Raw genomic sequence first — 20,718 nt, 5'->3', positions numbered from 1 at the left:
TCAGTTGACATAGTATGCTTGGACTTTCAGAAAGCCTTTGACAAGGGCCCACTTTTGAGCAAACTAAGCAGTCATAGGATAAGAAGGAAGGTGCTTTCATGGATCAGTAATTTGTTAAAAGATAAGAAACAAAAGGTAGGAATAAAGAGTTTTCACTAGCAAGAGAGGTAAATAATGATCTGTACTGGGCCCATAAATGATCTGGAAAAGGGGTAAAGAGTGAGGTAGCAATGTTTGCAAATGACATAAAATTACTCAAGATAATTAAGTCCAAAACTGACTGCGGAGAGGTACAACAGGATCTTGCAAAACTGGGTGACTGAGCAACAAAATGGCAAATGAATGTCAATGTTGGAAAGTGCAAGGGTTACACATTAGAAAACACAATCCCAGCTATACATACAAACTGCTGTTGTCTAAATTAGCTATTGACACTCAAAAAAGAGATCATGGAGTCATTGTGGATAGTTCTCTGAAAACATCTGTTCAATGTGCAGCCAGAGTCAACAAAGCTAACAGTGTTAGGAACCGTTGGCAAAGGGATAGATAATAAGACAGTAAATATTATAATGCCACTATTTAAATCCGTGGTATGTCCCCACCTTGAATACTGCATACAGTTTTGGTTGTCCTATCTCAGAAAATGTTACATTAGAATGGGAGAAGGTACAGAGAAGGGCAACAAAAATGATCAGGGGTCTGGAACAGGTTTCATATGAGAAGTGATTAAAAATACTGGGACTGTTCAGATTACAGAAGAGATGACTAAGGAGGGATATGATAGAGGTCTATAAAATCATAACTGGGTTGGAGAAAGTGAATAAAGAAGTGTTATTTACCCCTTTACATAACACAAGAACCAGGGGTTGGCTAATAAAATTAATATGCAGCAAATTTAAAATAAACATAAGGATGTTCTTCACAAAACACACAGTCAACCTGTGGAACCCATTGCCAGGTGATAGTGTGAAGGCCAAAAGTATAAAAGAGTTAGATAAGTTCAGGAAGGATAAGTCCATCAATGACTGTTAGCCAGATGGTCAGGGGGACAACCCTACACTGAGGGGCCTGTAATCTTCCGATTGCCAGAAGCTGGGACTGGACAATAGGCGATGGATCATTTGATAATTGCCTTGTTCAGTTCCTTCCCTGTGAAGCATCTGGCACTGGCCACTGTCAGAAGATGGGATACTGGGCTAGATGGACCATTGATCTGACCCAGAATGGCCATTCTTATGTTCTTAAGAACTGAGGACCATCACAAACCCCCTTCTACTTCAAGTGCAAGGCACATTTGTTTGACCTTGCCCTTCTGTAACAAAAATAGCAACAGGTATATTTATGGATGGGGGGACCAAAGGAAAGCAAAAGAAACAAACAACCTCCCCGCCCCCCCAAAAAATACCAAAACCTCTACTAAAACAGGACCCTCCACTGCCGATGCATTTTCATCTGGGGAGAGGATGAGAGAACAAAGAACACGAGAGATGTAATTACTTTGCTCATGGTGCTTCTAGAAGGTGCTCAAATACTACAGTGATAAGCATGATATAAAAATCTGTATAGAATAGACTCTCCAGCTGCTTTTTTGCAGCTAGCAACAGTTTCCAAGGGTGATAGGCAACAAGACTATGGCCTTTTCTTTCAGAATCAGTCATTACCACATTCACTCATGTCTTTGTCATGTCAGGATTGCACCTGCAATGCCTTCTACAGTGAACTACAATTTAAAGCCATTTGGAAATTATAGCTAGTGTAGCAGAAACTTCTGGAGACTGTCTCACTGTTAAGTGGTATTTCCCACAGGCTGTACATTACTCCTGTACTCAGTGATCTGCTCTGTGGATTTCCAGGTGAGATTTAAATTAATTGTTTTTCACCTATAAAGCCAGGATTCAAATTGAGGGTGGGATGAGTAGTGGCATTCTTTCAAATTCCAACCACAAAATAAGCCCTGCCTACACAGCAGTCATCAGTGGGAGGCACCACTCCTGTATTGTGCAGGTGTTCAAATTATGTGTGCTGTCTCTGGACCCACTCACCCTCACTAGAGTTTAAATAAGCTCATGACCTCTTCTGGCCTCCTGAGACTCGGCTTAGTATAACTCATGAACTGAGATTCCTCAAACTCAAACCCTTAGTATGACTCACTTACCTGTTAGGCTTATTGGGTACTTCCTTCCTGATTTGGCAAGGTGAGGGATGGAATAGTGGTACCCTCCCAAATACCAACTAGTCATGGTTCCAAAATGAATTATTGCTAACCGCAAATTGTGCCAATCTGCAATCCCTTTTCCCTCCACATGAACTGGTGCCAGACGTTTTTCCCCTAGTGGTATCTGTGGAGTTGGCTCTAGCACCTCCAACGTCTGTGTGCATATGCACCAGTATATAGGCAGCCGCCGGTCCCGCTTCCTCTCAGTTCCTCCTTACTGCCTATGATGGTGCTGGAACGTTCTCTTGCTACTGCAAGCTCTTCGACCTAGTGGTTTTCATAGTTCCTTAGTGTATATAGTGTAGTTTACTCATTTTTAAGTGTTAGTGTGTTGGATATAGTATTAGGTTTAGTGAATGGCCCAGAGACAGGGCATGCCCCGGTCTCCAGACTTTAAACTATGCGCTTCATGTAAGAACCCTATGCCAGTTAACAACTCGCACCAGAGCTGCTTGAAGTGTTTAGAAGAGGCTCATATGCGAGAGAGGTGCAGGATGTGTAAAGGATGCAGGCCCCGCACCAAGAAAGATTGGGACATTAGACTAAGAGCCCTTCTAATGGAGTCAGCACTCCGACTCGTGTCCAAAACGGGCTGGTCGGAATTGGTGCTGAGTATGTCAGCTTCGATGCAGAGCGCGCGCACACCCTGGCGCCATCTTCCTCCCAGTAGTGATCACTATTTCTGGTGCTGCGGAAAAGACTGAAGAAGATGCACACTGAACAGGGGCACTTGCCAGCACTGAAGAAGGACAAGAAAGGGGCAGGAGAGCAGGCGAGACCCGAATCGGGCCACCTATCCCCACCAGTCCTCACCCCACCTGGGTTTTGAGCCCTATTCCAGACCCACCACCAATTCCCGGAAGCAGCAAGGGACTCCGACACCTAACGATGTCAACTACACTGGAGACGTTCCAAGTTGTGAAGGACCTCTTGGCAATCTCTGTGCCCCTGACACCTTTGGAGGAGAGGCCTCTGCACTGGGACCAAGTGCCAACACCATTGTCCATGGGGCCATCCAGGGGCAAGCCTGCAATAAAACTTCTACAGCGATCCCTGACACCAAGACATCAGTCTCTGACCTGCCAGCAGTCACTAGGCCCACGGCACCAGTCCCCAGAACCGCACCGGGGGCAGTCAAGTTCTCCCCACCTGTCTCTGGACATTTGGCGCTGGTCTTTGAAGCAATGGCACCGGTCCCCGGAGCATCTCTGGTCCCCGGTGTTCTGGCACCAGTCCCCAGAAACTCAGTGCAGATCTCCGGAGTCCCGCCTGTGGTCACCAAGCTCATATACAAAGCCTAAAGACAAAAGCAAGTCACTAGACACACTATATCCAGGCTCCCGGCACTGCTCTCTGGTACAACCCCTGGTATGCTGGGGAGAGGCAAGCGACTTTGGCACCGCCATGGTCTCCAAGGAGCAGCTCCTCCAACTTGGAGGGAGAAGAGGTGACCCTTCCCAAGGGACAGACTTTTACCACAGCTGTGGGCTTCCCCATGGCACCTCCGATGGGGATCTGCCCACAAGGGCAGTGCTCTGTGCCTTGTCAGTTTTGGAACCCATGGAAGTTCCCTCTGGCCACAGGTTTCCAAGGAAAGGCACTCTCTGGAGCCTCAGTGCCAAGGTCCTCAGAGGCCATTCACCCGGTACCAGATCAGGATGTTGAGTCGGACCAGGTAGAGGCCTCTGCAGTGAACTCGGAAGGGACTACCCCAGCCAGAGAGGATGACTCCAACCTTCTGCCCTTACTAGTTTCATCCTCCTCCTCATTTGATGAGGCTGTGGCAGGACCGTCCACCACTATCCATTTGACGACTTCAGGGCTCGCCAGGAGCTGCTCAAGTGAGTTGCATCAAATCTGGGCCTCAAAATAGAGGAGTTTGAAAGAGCCTGCGAATGAGCTGTTTGGCATCCCGGCAGCAACAGCCCTATCCAGGGTGGCCCTCCCGGTTCATGAGAGAGTAGTAAAGGTAGCAAAGGCCCTGTGACAGACCCTGGTCTCTCTGCCTTCCACATCTAAGCAGGCAGAAAAGAAGTAATGCAAAAAGATTTGAATACCTTTACACCCACCCCTCCCTGGGGTTATTGATGGTAACAACAGTAAATGAAAGGGGCAGGCAGGGGAAGTCAAGTTCCACCCCTAAAAATAAAGAGGCTAAGAAGCTGAACCTTTTCAGAAGAAAGGTTTATTCGACAACAAGTCTGCAACTATGCATATCTAACCAACAGGCCATGTTGGGTAGATATGATTTTAATATCTGGCAATCGTTGGGCAAATTTACAGACACCCTGTGGCAGGCCTCCAAGCAGGAGTTTTAGGCGATTTTGGAGGAAGAGAAGGCGGGCCAGAGCCTCCCTTCAAGCAGCCTCGGACACAGTCATTTTGGTGGCCAGAACTATGGCGTCCACAATGTCAATGAGAAGGGCATCGTGGCTCCAGTCGTCTGGCTTTTCATCGGAGGTCCAACAGTCCATCCAGGACCTCCCCTTCGATGGTGCAGCCCAGTTCACAGACCAGATAGACTCAAGGCTGCACAGACTAAAAGATTCCAGGGCTACATTGCACTCCTTGGGTCTATACTATACTTCAGGCCCCAGCAGCCACAGAGATTCGGAGGCCAATTCTGAGGAGACTCCTACAAAAAAAAAAAAAAAAACCCAGGGGTTATAAAAGATGCCAGGGCCAATCCATGGCACCTGCCCCTCAGTCAGGCTTGAGCCATTATCCCAAAGGGCAAAACAGACCTTTGGAACATGCACCTTGGGGCAACCAACCAGCCACTACCTAGGATCCAGCCTCCCTCTTATTTTCACACTGCCTCGCTCCCTTCCTCTTGGCCTGGGCTACTATAACATTGGACCGTTTGGTACTAAACCCAGTAGCGACCAGGTACACCCTTCAGTTTACCTCCCTCTCACCTACCTACCCTGTCTTTCTTCAGGAACCCTTCTCACCCTTCTTACCAGGAGGTCTGAGCCTCCTTTGGGTGAGTGCCATGGGGGAAGTACTTCAAGAGCTGAAATGAAGAGGGTTTTATTCCCATTACTTTCTAATCCCAAAGGCAAAAGGGGGCTTGTGGCCCATTCTGGACCTGTGCGACCTCAAAAGATATCTCAAGAAGTTGAAGTTCCGTATGGTCTCTCTAGCCTCCATCATTCCCTCTCTGGATCCGGATGACTGATACGCAACCCTCAACTTGAAAGACACCTATTTCCAGGCTGCAGGAGGTTCCTATGTTTCATGGTTGGGAAGCAGCACTACCAGTTCATGGTGCTCCCTTTTGACCTATCAGTTGTACCACACATATTTATGGCGGTGGTCACAACCTACCTCAGACATCAGGGTATACAGGTCTTCCCTTACTTTGACGACTGGCTCATAAAGGGTCGCTCGAAGACACAAGTCCAATGCAACATCAAAGTTGTCCGGGCCACCTGCCACGTGCTAGGCCTATTAATAAATGAACGGAAATCAATGCTGATAGCAGGTCAGAGAATAGAGTTCATCGGTGCAGTCCTAGACTCCATCTAAGCCAGGGTGCTCTTTCTGGAAGCCAGATTTTTGGCCATATTGGAGCTCGTAGCCCTAGTATCAGCCCACCCTGTCACCACAGAGAAGGTGTGCCTCAGGCTGCTGGGCCACATGGCGGCCTGCACCTACATGGTCCAGTATGACAGGCTATTCCTCAGATCTCTGCAAATGTGGCTGGCGACAGTTTACTCACCATCCAAACACCATCTGGATATGGTCCCCACTGCCTCTCCACCAATACTTACCTCCCTATCATGGTGGACGAAACTGCATCATGTATTGAGAGGGGTACCTTTCGCAGCCCCACGGCCAACTTTGTCACTGGTTTCAGATGCTTCAGATCTAGGCTGGGGGGCACACCATGGTTTCCTCAAGATCCAGGGCCTCAGGGCCAGGGAGGAGCTGGCGTTGTACATAAATATCAGGGAGCTCAGAGCGATCTAACTGGCCTGCGAAGTGTCTGTCTGGCAAGGTGGTTCAAGTATTGACAGACAATATGGCCTCAATGTACTACATCAACAGGCAAGAGGGAGCCAGGTCTGCAGCCCATTGTCAAGAAGCCCTATGTCTATGGGGCTTCTGCGTGGATCACAACATCTACCTGGAGGTTGTGCACCTCCCGGGGGTCAGGAACACATTAGCAAATCACTTCAGCAGATTCTTTTTCTCTTGCCACAAGTGGTCCTTGCACCCGGAAGTTGCCGAATTCATCTTCCAGAGGTGGGGTCCTCCCCGAGTGAACCTGTTCACCACCAGACAGAACAGGAAGTGCAATCAATTCTGTTCCCTGCAAGGGCTTGACAATGACTCACTGTCTGATGCGTTTTTTATGACATGGTCAGGTGATCTCATGTATGCCTTCCCACCAATACTGCTGATACACAAGGTCCTCGTACAGATCAAGAGGGACAAGGCACAGGTCATCCTGATAGCCCTGGCATGGCCATGCCAGCGCTGGTGCGGGGTGCTACTAGATCTGTCAGTGACCCACCCTTGGGCACTACCACCATGATCAGACCTCCTCTCATAGGACCATGGCCAACTGTGTCATCCAAACCTGGCCTCCCTGCACGTGACGGCGTAGATGCTCTGTGGCTAACCCTGGAAAAGAGGGTGTGCGTCACACAGGTCCAGCAGGTCCTGTTGGGAAGCCGGAAACATACTACCAGAGCGTTATACCTGGCCAAGTGGAAATACTTCCTGCTGGGCAGCTTATTGCAATATCTCTCTGACTAAATCATCTATCCAAACCATGTTGGATTACCTGCTCCACCTAAACCAAGAAGGCTTGGCCTTGTCATCGATTAAGGTAACCTGGTGGGCTTGTCGACTTTTCATCATCCTATATAGGCAGAACAGTTTTCTCAGGCAAGATGACCGCCAGATTCCTCACAGGCCTGGTGAGACTCTTTCTGTCAGTGCGAAACCCAATCCCTCAATTGGACCTCAACCTGGTCCTAGCCAGGCTTGCTGGACCACCTTTTGAGCCCTTGGCATCCTGCTCTCTTATGCACCTTTCCTGGAAAGTTGCGTTCCTGGTGGCAATTACGTCAGTGAGATGAGTCTCGGAGATTGAGGCCCTGACCTCTGAGCCCCCTATACGATGTTCTACAAGGACAAGGTCCAACTGTATCCTCATCTAGTGTTCCTGCCAAAGATGATATCTTAATTCCATGTCAACCAGGCTATTTTCCTACTGGTCTTCTTTCTGAAGCCACACAAGTTCAACAAGGAAAGGCATCTCCACACTCTCTGTCAGAAGAGCTCTACACTGATAAAACTAAACCTTTCTGCAGATCCACACAATTCTTCGTCACACTTGCTGAATGGATGAAAGGGCTGTCAGTGTCATCCCAGAGGATATCATCCTGGATCACCGCTTGCATCCAAGGTTGCTACGAGAAGGTGGAGGTCACACCCCTGGCTCCGCTGATGGTCCACTTGACAAGAGCGCAGGCATCATAAGCAGCCTTTCTGGCTCAAGTCCCAATGCAGGACATCTGTAGAGCTGCAACATGGTCTTCAGTTTATACCTTTGCATCCCATTACACCATTACCCAGCAGGCCCAAGACGATGCCAGCTTTGGCAGAGTGGTGTTGCAAACAGCACACCCATGAACTCCTACCCACCTCCAGAGATGCCGCTGGTGGGTCACCTAATTGGGAATGGACATGAGCAAGCACTCGAAGAAGAAAGATTGGTTACAGACCTTCGTAACTGTTGTTCTTTGAGATGTGTTACTCATATCCATTCCACAGCCCACCCTCCTTCCACTCATTTGGAGTTCCTACAAGAAGGAACTGGGCCGGGGGCAGTGGTGCCCTATATACTGGCGCATACGTGCGCCACTGTGGGAAGTGCTAGAGCTGGCCCTACAGATACCACTGGGGAAAAATTTCCGGCACCGGTACAAGTGGCAAACATACACCTAATTGGGAATGGACATAAGCAACACATCTCGAAGAACAACAGTTATGAAGGTCAGTAAACTCTTTTTCTTTGCAACCATAATAATTAGAGGCAGGAAATGTGGAAGATGTAGGAGAAGGGGAAGTTCTAGGGCCTGTGTTATACAGGAGATTAGATTTAGATGATCACAGTAGTCCTTCCTAGCCTTGATATCTGTGGTTCTTACTGACATTTCCTCTGATTTAGAGACTGTCAGATGTTCATTGCCAGTTAACACCTTTTGTGATAGGGCAAATTTTTAACCTGAACTAGTGGATGGCCTTTCAATGACCTCTTGGGTTTATTTCCAGCAAAAATGATGAGGTGCCTTTTCATGCTGTGGACATTCAGATTGCATCTCACTAAAATAATCATATTTTGCTAGAGTGCTTCTAAATGCTGTATGGTCGTAGTAAAACAATGTAATGCTAGTTGTTTAAAAAACAAAAACAAAACAACAAATCAGCCATGGGCAATTAGTGAACAGTGCTTTTCTATTTAAAAACTATGCAAGACAGCCGGGCCATAAATTCTTCTCTGTATTCAAATCAATTATTTATAACTCCTTAAGTCTTAAAATAAGGGTTTCATTAGTTCCTCTCCTCTCCCGCCCCCAGGGACTTAATTGTACTGTGGAATAAAGTGTAATAATGGTGGCTGAGAAACAATGCTATATTTCTATTTTTATTTTTTCCCCATGGAAATTGTAGTGTTTATCAAAGGTGTGCTGTTTGACAGTTCTGAAGTTCCACATTTATACACAGAAAAGGTAAAGTACAAGGCAGTTTTCAATGCACTGCCTTACTGTTGCACCTGAACCACGTGTGGAGTGACCATCTCTGCGTGTGGAAAGATAGTTCATGTCCATTAATTCCTTTGTTCTTGCTGCTGAGATTACTGTGTAGAATCCAGTGGAAGACCTTATTGTAATGCATTTGCACAAGGAGAGAGAGTTAAAATTGCCAACCTTAACAATGGATTTCCAGAATTTTTGTGACTAACATCACTCAAGAAACATATCTTGACTATGAGATCTATTAGATTGTACAATAGTATTCTAAGAGAGTAGAATAAATCCCACAATTAGAGATACTTAAAACTAGACCACAGCAGAGACACTGGGAAATATACTGTATGTAAAAATATCTGGTGATGGACCAGATCAAATAGTTTTTCCCCTCTCTAATTTATATGATACAAGTAAGCTTTACAGGCAGGGCATGTGTGTAATATACTGTGTAGTAGGTCATTTTTTCCTTACTAATTACGAGATTGTAATCAGCAGTGTCTGATAAGACTACCTACTTATACAGTTCATTGCACACATATCATGCTATTCTAAAACACAGACACACTGTAACCTGATTCAGAGTGAGTCACATGCTCTAAAACAGAGATTAGATTATACAGTACAGTGCATTATCAAATGGTGATTCCAAAACTAAATTTTGGAAATGGAAATTTAATTTACTTTGTTATATTACAAGCCTAGACAATGATGACCAGGCTTCTGAAGATATTGAGCTGACTTTATCCAGTGGAGTGTCAGGAAACAATGAAAGGCTTCTAACAATAAAAAAAGCCTGTTTACCTGAAATACATGCTGAGACACAAACAAGTTGTACATTAATGTTTTCTTTATCACTGTTTGCTTCATACGACACCCATGACTAGGATAGGTGTAAGGAATATAAAATAACAGGTAGGGGGAAAATATCTGTTAAAAAATTGCTGATATTTGAAGCATGCATAGTCTCAGGAATTTAACCATGCAGAATATTATGGACTTTATTGTTCAAATTTTGTTTCAAGGTGCAGACAGTTTGTTTTATATGAAAAAGTTAAAGCAGAAGAACTTTCATTCTTCAAGGAGCCCACATTCTGGAAAATGCATTGCTACCATATTGTTATTCGTAGCTCTACCCATAGCTGTTTGCTAGTCTTTTGGTATCCAGTAAAGCAGTGTTTCTCAACCTTTTAAGTAGCAAGTACCCCCTAACTTCTGAAAATTTTAGTAAGTATCCCAACACTCAATTTTCCATGGGATTTTATATTTACAGACTAATGTGAGCCATATGTTGGGAGAAGGACTAAGTATATAAGGCCATGATAGGATAGATGTCACTTTACACCAGGGGTGCACAGCTCAAGTATATACCTGGGCTAGAGATGATGTTGGCCAAAGCTAGGAGGCTTTGAGCAGCATGCCAATGCTGGGGAATATAAATTGCCATGCCAAATTTTATGCCATAGATTTGAGAGGAGGAAGGGGTGAGAGAGAGACAGGAAAGGAGGGTGAGAGAGAGAGAGAGACAGGAAAAGAGGGTAACTGGTGAAATCTGGGTCTGCCATAGTTGTCAATTTCACTGCTCAGCTAGAGCAGTGAAATTGACAAGTTTTCTCAACCCTGGGCTTTGAGCCAGGGAGCGGGGCTGCAACCCAGTTCGAGCTGGGGCAGAGGAGGCTTCCGCACTGGCTGGGACCAGGGATGTGACAGGCGGCTGCTGCCTGTCTTCAAGCTGGGGAGCTGGAGGCTGTCCCTCAGCTCGGAGCCTGGGAGTGGGTGGCTGCCACCCAGCTGCGAACCCAGCTCGCAAGATGCATGAGGCTGCCACGGGGCTCCCACCTGGGAGCTGGGACCCAGCAGGAATCAGGAGGCTGCTGCCCACCTCCCCCAGAAGCTAGCAGCTGCCATCTGCCTCACAGATGGGAGCTGTGACAGGGCAGGAAGTGGGCGGCTGGAGCTCGGTTTCCCCAGAAGCTGGATGCTGCCACACGCCTCCTTCTGGGAGCTGGAACCGAGTGGGAAGCGGGCTGCCGCCGCCCAGCTTCCCCAGAAGTCAGCAGCTGCCACCAGCCTCCCCTTCACTCTGTTTTACCTCGGGTACCCCCTGCCTGTGTCTCGTGTACCCCTAGGGGTATGCGTACCACAGTTTGAGAAACTATGCAATAAAGCACCTCATTTCAGCATCCTTTCTTTAACTCTAGTTGTCTGCTACCTTGTAGTCAGATGAGCTCCTGCTGCAGAATTCTGCAGAAGTAGTAGTACCAGTGGGATCCAAGTGGGCATGCTCCACTCCTGTGAATGCAGTATGGGCATGACTCCTTCTGGGGTAAAACCCTTCTTTCCTGCTAGTCACATCATTCGTTTAGAGAAAGAAGAGTCTTTGTGAAGAGAACCTTTTAAATGGAGATAGAGAAGTGGAAGGAGTATTTGTTGGGGCTAGTTTTTTAAGTAAAAAACTATTTAAGCATACTGACTTGGATATCAAGGAGTAGTGCGCTCATGTGCCAGTATAAAGGGCCCGGCTGGCGCCGCAACCTCTCTGTTCTTTCTTACCCATGACAATCATTGGAACAAATTCTCTTGCTTTGGCAAGGTGTTCAATCATTAGTTTATTTCCTCCTTTCCAAGTTTAGTTACACTATATGCACTACTACTAGAAAATAAAAATTAAGGTTAGACCCACTTTTTAGCTTAGAGGAACATCCTCTGCCCCTGGGGCCGGGCATCAACCCTGTGCCTCCTGTGGCAAGCCTTTGCCAGTGAGTGACCTGCACTCCAGCTGTCCAAAGTGTGTGGGAAAAGAGCATTGCCAGATCTGTCACAACTTCAAGACTTGGACAAAAAAGGACAGGATGGCTAGGCTAAGGGCTATCCTGATGGAAGCCGCACTCAGACTGCCATCAGAGCTTTGGTGCGGAGTGCTTCTCTATTCCTTTTCACTGGTACCGAGAAAGAAACACAAGAAACAACAGTCCAAGAGGGGATGCTCCCTGGAACCAAGAAAGGGGAGTGCAACCTGTGTTGGGCCACTCCTCGGCCCTTGCTTGCAGGTTCGATTGAGTCCCATACAGGACTATCCACCAACACCGCAGGGACATCATGGCACCAGCAAGATCACAGTGTCATCCACCTCAGAGGCCTTTGCAGCAGCCAGAGACTTGATGACTCTCATGGTACCACCGATCCCAGTGGGGCAGCTCCAGGCACCAGTGAAATTGTGAAGCAGAAGGGAGCATGTTATCCCAAGCTCCTACCCAGGACTGGGTTCTCCGGTACTGACCAGAGGGAAACCGGCCCTGCTAATGTCATCAAAGACCTCCCCACTCCAACACTGATCCCCGGACCCTTTACACTGGCCAGCAGAAGTGAGGGGTAAGTCCCCCTCCCCATGGTCACCTCAAGCTGACTTGTCCTCAGAGTCAGAGGTGACTGTTACCTGAACCTGACATACATTCCACCGGCTCTCAGTACAGGTGCCTCAGGCTCCTGACCCAGAGGACAGTGGCCTGTGCAAGTCAATGGCTGTTTTGGAAGCCATGGGGTTTTTGCCTGATACTGACTCCTCCTTCCAGCTGTTTGTACTTGTTGGTGTCCAAGAGAAGGGCTCCTCCACCTGACCCAGACTCTGATACTGAGCCCCATATCAACACTTAGTACTTAGTCCTGCATGATGTGGTCGGTGCAGAAGAGGAGGAAGATCCCATGCCAGTGCTGGCCGCCTCCTTCTCCACCCCAGACAAAGCTATGTCAGGATCGAGTAGCTTGGTGCCACAGGATGATTTTAGAGCTCACCAGGAGCTATTAAATAGGTTTCTAACCTGGGGCTAGAGGTGGAGGTGCTTAAAGAGTCCTCACATAACCTGATTGATATTCTGGCCACGATGGTTCCATCAAAGATGGCCCTACCCCTTAACAAGGCCGTTATGGGTCCAGTCAGATCCCTATAGCAGACCCTATCCTCTCTGCCTCCCATCTCAAAAAGAGCAGAGAAGAAGTACTATGTTCCAGCCAAGAGGTATGAATACCTATATCCCCTTTCCCTGCCCCCCCCCCCCCCCCTGTGTCCCTTATGGTCACAGTCACCAACAAAAGAGACAGGCAAGACTCGCAAGGCACGATCCCCAAGCCAAAAGACTCAAAAAGGCTGGACCTGTTTGGTAGAAAGATTTATTCTACTAGTGGATTACAGTTCCATATCTCCAACCAGCAAGCCTTGCTTGCAGGATATGACTATAACGTCTGGGACTGTATGGCAAAGTTTAAGGACTCATTTCCCCAGAAGTTCAGGCAAGAGTTCTCCACTCTGTTGGAGGAAGGGAAGACCATAGCCAGGGCCTCCCTCCACACGGCCCTAGACGCAGCTGACACAGCAGCCAGAACAATGGCATTGGGTCTAGTTATGAGGAGCTTCTCCCAGCTCCAATCCTCATTGCTGCCTCTGAAGGTTCAGCAATCCATTCAGGATCTTCCATTTGAGGAAACCGCCTTCTTCTCTGAACAGAAAGATTCAAAACTCCATGGTCTGAAAGATCTACTCCCCAGTTCCTTCAAGGAAGGACTTCAGAACTTAACATCCAGCCCACTTCTTGGCTCCTCCATCCTGCCAAGACCTGTTTAAAAAACAGAGCAAGGGCTATAAGCAAAGGCAACTGCCCCTCTCCACCTCAACCTTGCTACTGGGCTCTCACAGATATCCAAGAGTCCCCAAGCAGAACTTTTGAAGGGGTGCCCAAAGGCATTATATCAGTTCCCATACTGAATCCCGCCCCTCTTGTGTTTTCAGACTCTCTCTTCTACTTCAGCATACTGTGGTCCCTCATCACCTTGTACCTTTGGTTGCTGAGTACAGTGGAGCAAGGTTACACCCCTCGGTTCTCTTCCACCCCTCCCTCCCACCCCCATTCCTATTCTTCTTCAGGGACACTTCATATGAGCAACTTCTAGTCCAGGAGGTGCAAGCCCTTCTGAAGGTAGGGGCTGTGGAGGAAATTCTTCATAACCTGAGAGGGAAGGGATTTTACTCCTGATATTTCCTAAGGCCAAAGGTCCCATCCTAGGTCTGTGTTGGCTCAGCAGTTATCTCAAGAAGCTGAGGTTCCGCATGGTCTCCCTGGCCTCCATTATTTCCTCCCTTGATCCAGGGGACTGGTATGCCACCTTCCATTTGAATCCACATCTCCATGTTCCAGGGCCACAGAAGGTTCCTCAGGTTCATCGTAATCAGACCCGCCACCAGTTCATTGTCCTCCCATTTGGCCTGTTGGCAGCCCCTCGGGTTTTCATAAAATGTACTGCAGTGATGGCAGCCTTCCTCAGAAGGCAAGGTGTTCTAGTCTACCCTTACCTTGACAACTGGCTAATCAAGGGCTTGTCCAAGGTTCTGGTGAAAGCTAGCATCAATATGGTTCAAGCTACCTTCCATGCACTGGGCCTATTGATAAACGAGCAAAAGTCAACTCTCATCCCCATCCAGAGGATAGAGTTTATTAGGGTGGTGCTCAATTCTACCTGGGCCAGAGCCTTCCTTCCAAAGTCTCGATTCTAGACAATGTCAACTTTGATATCCAAGTTCAAGGCTCACCCAGTCATGACAACTCATTATTGCTTCAAACTCTTAGGTGTTACATGGCTGCATGCACTTACGTGGTACAAGATGCAAGACTGCACCTCACACCCCTTCAAGCTTGGCTGACCTCAGTGTATTCACTGAACTGTCCCCACTTGGACTCAGTGCTTACAGTTCCCACCATGGTCCTTGCAGCCTTCAACTGATGGAGGGATCCCTGATTGGTGGGTGCGGGTATTCCCTTTGTCACTGCCCAATCTTCAGTATCCCTTATTTTGGACGCATCCGATCTAGGTTGGGGGACTCACCTCGAGCACCTCAGGACTCAAGGCCTGTGGTCCCAGGAAGAGCTCTCCTTGTACATAAATGTCAGAGAGTTCAGAGCAATCTGCTTAGTATGCCAAGTATTCCTACCCCAGATCACAGGCAAAGCTTTTTGAGTGCTCACGTACAACGCAGCAGCCATGTTTTACATCAACAGCCAGGGAGCAGTGCACTCATGTACCCTGTGTCAGGAGGCCATTAGCCTATGGGACTTTTGCATGAAACACTCCATCCACTTCCAAGCTTCCCACCTTCTGGGAGCCCAGAATACTCTGGCCAATCAGCTCAACAGATCTTTTTCTTCTCACCATAAGTGGTCCCTTTTTCCTGAAGTAAGCAGATCCATCTTCCAGAGGTGGAGGTTTCCCCATGCAACCAGACAGAACAGGAAATGTCAGCAGTTTTCCTCACTGCACAGTCACAGCCTGGGCTCTTTCTCGGATGCCTCCTACTCCCATGGACAAAGCACTTATTCTGTGCATTTCTCCTTATTCCTCTGTTATACAAGGTTCTTCTGAAAGTTGGGCGAGACAAAACAATGGTTTATCTTATAGCCTCTGCATGGCCACACCAATACTGGTTAGGCACGCTGCTGGATCTGTCAGTAGTGACCCTGCTGCTGCTCCCGCCCCTCCCACACCTGATCTTGCAAGATCACAGCCGTTTGCTCCCCCCAAACCTCAAGCACCTCCACCTGACATCATGGAAGCTCCATAGTTGAATCTAGCAGAGCAAGCTTTCTGCAACAAGTCCATCAGGTTTTGTTAGGTTGTAGAAAACCATCTACTAGAGTAATTTACCTAGCCAAGTGGAAGCATTTCTCAGTTTGGTCTTCCCAGTGAGGCCTCTCACCACCTCGGTCACCTCTCCAGTCCATGCTGGAATATCTGCTACATCTGAAACAACAGGGCCTCACCATTTCATTGATCAAGGTGCATCTAGTGGCAATCTCAGCCCTCCACCCTCTAGTGCAGTGGTTCTTAACCTTTCCAAACTACTGTACCCCTGAAGCCTGAGTCCCACCCCCACGGGGCTGAGGCATGTAACTTAGTTTCATGGCGCCCCTGTGGCTCCAGGCAATTGCCTTTCTTGCCACCCCCAATACCAGCTCTGCACTTGCGACCCCTCTAAACCCCCAGGTTAAGAAACACTGCTCTAGTGGATGGTAGGTCAGTCTTTTCACATGAAATGTCCATTCACTTCCTCGAGGGTCTAGAGATGCTTTATTCTCAAGTTCACAAACCTATATCACCGTGGGACCTAAATTTGATACTGTCAAGACTCACAGATCCGCCTTTTGAGCTGCTGGCATTGTGCCCTCTTTCATATCTCTCCTGGAATATCACCTTCCTGGTAGCGATTACTTTCGCCAGGAGGGTCTCAGAAATTAGGTCCCTTACTTTAGAACCCCCATACACAGTATTCTTTAAGGACAAGGTTCAACTGCACTCTCACTCAGTGTTTCTCCCAAAGGTGGTCTCACAGTTTTATAGTAATCATGCTATTTTTCTGACCATTTTTTCCCCAAAACCGCACAACAATATGGAGAAGTGGCATCTGTACACACTGGATGTTAGATGCATCCTGGCCTTCTACATTGAGAGAACCAAGCTGTTCCATAAATCCACGCAGCACTTTGTGGCATTGGCACACATAATGGAAAAAGACCTATGAGTTTCAGCCCCAAGAATTTCATTCTGGATCACTTCCTGCATTTGTACATGCTACAAGCAAGTGGGTGCCATACCTCCTGCCATTTTGACAGCCCATTCGATGAGAGCTCAGGCTTAGTCAGTGGTGTTTCTGGCCTAGGTCCTGATACAAGACATCACCAGGGCAGCAACCTGGTCATCAGTACATACCCTTCTCCTTCTGCTGCTCCATCACCCAGCAGGCTAGGGATGATGCCAAGTTTGGTAGAGCAGTGTTGCAATCCACATGTCCATGAATTCTGAGCCCACTTCCTAAGGTACTGCTTGGGAGTCATCTAGCATGGAATGGACATGAGCAAGCACTCAAAGAAGAAAAAACAGTTTAACTGTTATTCTTTGATATATGTTGCTCATGTCCATTCCATGACCCACCCTCCTGCCCCTCTGTCAGTGTTAGCCATCAAGAAGAAACTGAGAGGGTGTGCTCCTTATACCAGTGCATGAGTGCGCAGCACCAGAAGCTGCTAGAGCCTGCCTGACGGATACCACTGAGGGAAAAATCTCCGGTGACAGTGCATGCAGCACACGTACACACCTAACATGGAATGGACATGAGGAACACAACTCGAAGAACAACAGTTACAGAAAGATTAGTAACAATTTTTTTCTTTCAGGCATGGAGTTTCTCCGGTGCCATAATCTTCCATGTTCTTTAAGGGAGAAATCAGGAGTTGTTGGCAGGAACAGAATTTTCCGCTACAGGCCAATATGTTCCAACCAGCCTTGACAATAAAGTCTGGGCATGAGATATTTTACAAAAGGCTTAAATAATTGTGATCTCTTCTAATTTTTGTTTTTTCATTTTGCATACCTCTATTTCTGAGAGAGTATACAAGACTTCAGGAGAACTGTTGAACAGAAAAACAGTCTTCTTTTCACTTTCCATTTGGTGTTACACTTTAAAATGATTATAAGTTTAATTGGAATGTGGATACAGGGTAGTAAGATTGGTAGTAAAAGAAACTGGAATAGGGAAACTGGAAAAAGAAACAGAAAGGGAAGGGTACCACTATATTATAGAATGATTTTATTATAAGAGAAGGGCAGGGAGTCGTATTTTAGTGAGAACATCCTCAAAATTTCACATTCCTAAAAACCAGATCTGTCTTTAGCTATCTAAGTTTTTGTATTGGCACCCGTCACCTTTTATTTATGAGCACCACCTTTTATTTCCTTCACTCCTCTTCTATCTCTTTCCTGCAACTCCTCCCTCCTTCTTGACTCCATCTCTTTTCTTTTCTTTTCTTTCTTTGCAGCTGTGGTAAAGCAAACTCAGGAAGTGATGAGTTCCAAAGCCTTGGCTGTTGCCAAGAATGCTCTGTCTCAGGCTTCTCCCTTGAATTTGACTGCTTTGAAGTTCCTGAAGAATGCAGCTGCCAAATTTGTCATCATGTAAGGAGAGAGAAAAATATTCTCTAAGCCTAAATCTTCACTGCAAAAAAAGGTGCACTTTTACATCTAGATAGCTATTTCAGTGTAAAATACGAATGGAGACAAGGCACATAGTTTTTACCTGAATCAAGATCAACCCAGAAGGAAGGATATAGAGTTGCCCTTGACTAGCTACATCAGGGTAAAACCTTCAATGCCGTGTCTCCACTTGGTTTTACATGGCGATAACGCTTTGAGTTAGCTATCTTGATGTTAAAACGTACCTTTTTTTTTCCTCAGCAAAAACATACCCTTAAGATACTTAGGGCCATTTCCATGGCAGATTTAAACAATTTAGATCAAGACTGAGAACTTATTCTGTGTGGAGTAAATGTAGTAAACAGATCCACCTGGGTGCTATGCTCTAGATGCCTGGTGCTGCTGATGAAGTGGGCTGCTGGACTAACTGAAGTGCTTTTATTGTTGGAATGCCTGTATTTAGTTTTAATAATTTTTCCTGATGGTCAAAAAGATATGAATCACTATGGCTAAATCATTGTCTGACTGGTTGGAAAAATATGCCCATGCTATTTTAGGAGAAAGAAGGCATTGTAGGAATAGTTGGAGAGTATCTTTGCAAATGACCTTTTCAAATGCATGCAGAGTCCCTGGTCCATCTTCTATCTTCTAGCTCCATGCAAAGTCCTAGGTCCTGCTTCCCACCCCATTTCCTGCAATTATCTTTATTTTCCTTTGAATTCACTACCCTGTTGCAGATTCCCCCTGGTCACCCACAAAGAGCCCATTTTCTCCCTTCCATAAATTGCCAATTGCTCACCCTCCTTTAAGGATCATTATTTTTTCAGTAGAGCTCAGGGTCCAATCACTTTAGGATCCCATTCTAGTGGTGTACTATGCCCTAGTTCTCTTCTCTTGAAACTGGATTGTAATTTTATAATTGCCTGTGTAAGGGGCAATATAGGGGGCAGGAACCAGATTGTGACTCCAAGAATCACAATCTGTTGCTTTCCCAGTGTTTCGGGGGGAAGAAAGCTCACTTTTTTACTGGTGCAGATTACTTCCCCATCTGTACTGGTTCTAGGGCATGAGACTTCGCACTGGGGACAGGACAGAACCCAGGCTCTACCCACTCCCCACCCCACCCACTTCCCACTCACTTGAAGAATCAGACTGGCAGCCCTTATTATGCCCCTAATTCCTCTGCACAGGGAGGGGCTCACTACTGAGAACTCTGTGTGTAAAACTACCTATTGTGGAAGAAACTTTTTTCAGTTCTTGCAGTGTTAGCAGAAAAAAAACTTAATTTTAAAATACTTTGAAGAAAAAAAATAATTGGTACCTTTTGTCTTGAACGAGTAAGTGCCTGGAGGGAAAAATAAGAAAAAGATTTTTTTTAAAACCACTGGGTACATTTTAAGAGTGCAAAAGTCTGTTTTGTAATTGTCAGCATCTCTTTGCAAATCATTAGATGTAATGGTATTAAAACAGCAAGTAGGTAAGTAAAAGCAATCTGCTAAGATTTTAATTTTAATATGTTCAATTTATTCTGAATCTCCTTCTGTTTCTTAGTGTATCCGTTAGTTGTATTTATTACAGAGAAGATTTTTTTGTAATGTATTGTGAGTAAATTACACTATTCAGGGGTATTTTGGTGGTCCTGTATTTTACTACTACTCTGGGATTAGAGTTTATGGCTGATTTTGACAGATACTTGCTTCCAAGAGTAATGGATAAAAGTTGGGAGTACTTATGCGTTGGGGGGAAAAAACATATTTCAAGTTTCTCTTGAATGAACTACAGACAGGTGAGCATTCAGAGCAGGATGCATGAACTCTGGAGTGAGCCTTCTTCTATTGAACGGAAAAGCAAAGCAATTTGGGGCCATTGGAAAAGAATAAAGAAGGTAATTAAAGCAACCCAGGAGCATCGTACAAATGAAGAAGATTAACAGTAGTTTTAGTTTTACTTCCATATTTTAGCAGCACAACTCAGGAGACAAATCATATCCAGCTGTTCATACTGTGAAATATTTTTAATTATCACTGACTTAAATAAATCAAATTCTTGGCAAGAAGAGAGTAGCAGCCATAATAGAATCTCTCTGCTTCAACTTACTGTATCAAAAGAATAAATTATGTTATATACTGATTATTTTTCTTCTTCATTTTTCCATGTAGGACTTTTCTTTTTGTTAGAGATGGAAACCCGAATAAACGAAATGTACACAACGAGACATCTATGCACTTGCTGTGTATGGGACCTCAAATTATGATAGCTGAGGGAGCTCTTCATCCTCGCTTGGCCCGGCCCTCTGAAGATGACATCAGAAGAGCAGATTGTCTACAAATGATCCTAAAATGGAAAGGAGCAAAGCTTGACCAAGGAGAATATGAAAGAGCAGCTATTGATGCTGTTGATAACAAAAAAAATACACCATTGCACTATGCTGCTGCCTCAGGGATGAAAACCTGTGTAGAGGTAAAACCTGATATAAATATACAAACTTGTGATTATATTGTGGTATTTATGTATGTATTGAGTAAAGCTATTACACAAAGAAAACAAACATTTTAAATACAAACTTAAGAATGACAAAGATGGGGAAAAGTTCATTTAGAATGCTACATTTGTAGATCTGAAAGAAAAAGAACAGAAAAAGAAAAACTATCAGGTAGCCACACAAACTGAATAGAGGTCAAAGGAAAATCAAACTACATACACTTATAAAGTTAACTTTATAAG

At 46.0% G+C, this 20,718-nt stretch overlaps 1 protein-coding gene across 3 annotated transcripts in view; it reads left to right on the top strand.

Annotated features, from left to right (window-relative positions):
* Nucleotides 1-20,718, top strand: part of ANKIB1 (ankyrin repeat and IBR domain containing 1) — a 172,436-nt gene that overhangs the window by 60,070 nt on the left and 91,648 nt on the right. For all 3 annotated transcript variants that reach the window (XM_067562209.1, XM_067562210.1, XM_067562207.1), the window contains exon 3: nucleotides 20,154-20,454. In XM_067562209.1, the coding sequence (XP_067418310.1) occupies nucleotides 20,154-20,454 (301 nt within the window). The remainder of the gene's footprint in view (nucleotides 1-20,153; nucleotides 20,455-20,718) is intronic.

Source organism: Emydura macquarii, unplaced genomic scaffold, assembly GCF_026122565.2.
Source record: "Emydura macquarii macquarii isolate MOO-44397 ecotype Brisbane River unplaced genomic scaffold, CSIRO-AGI_Emac_v2 contig_2422, whole genome shotgun sequence".
In the NCBI taxonomy this organism is placed as follows: domain Eukaryota; kingdom Metazoa; phylum Chordata; order Testudines; family Chelidae; genus Emydura; species Emydura macquarii.
Note: the sequence above shows the minus strand (reverse complement) of the source record. Positions and strands in the feature narration are given on the sequence as shown.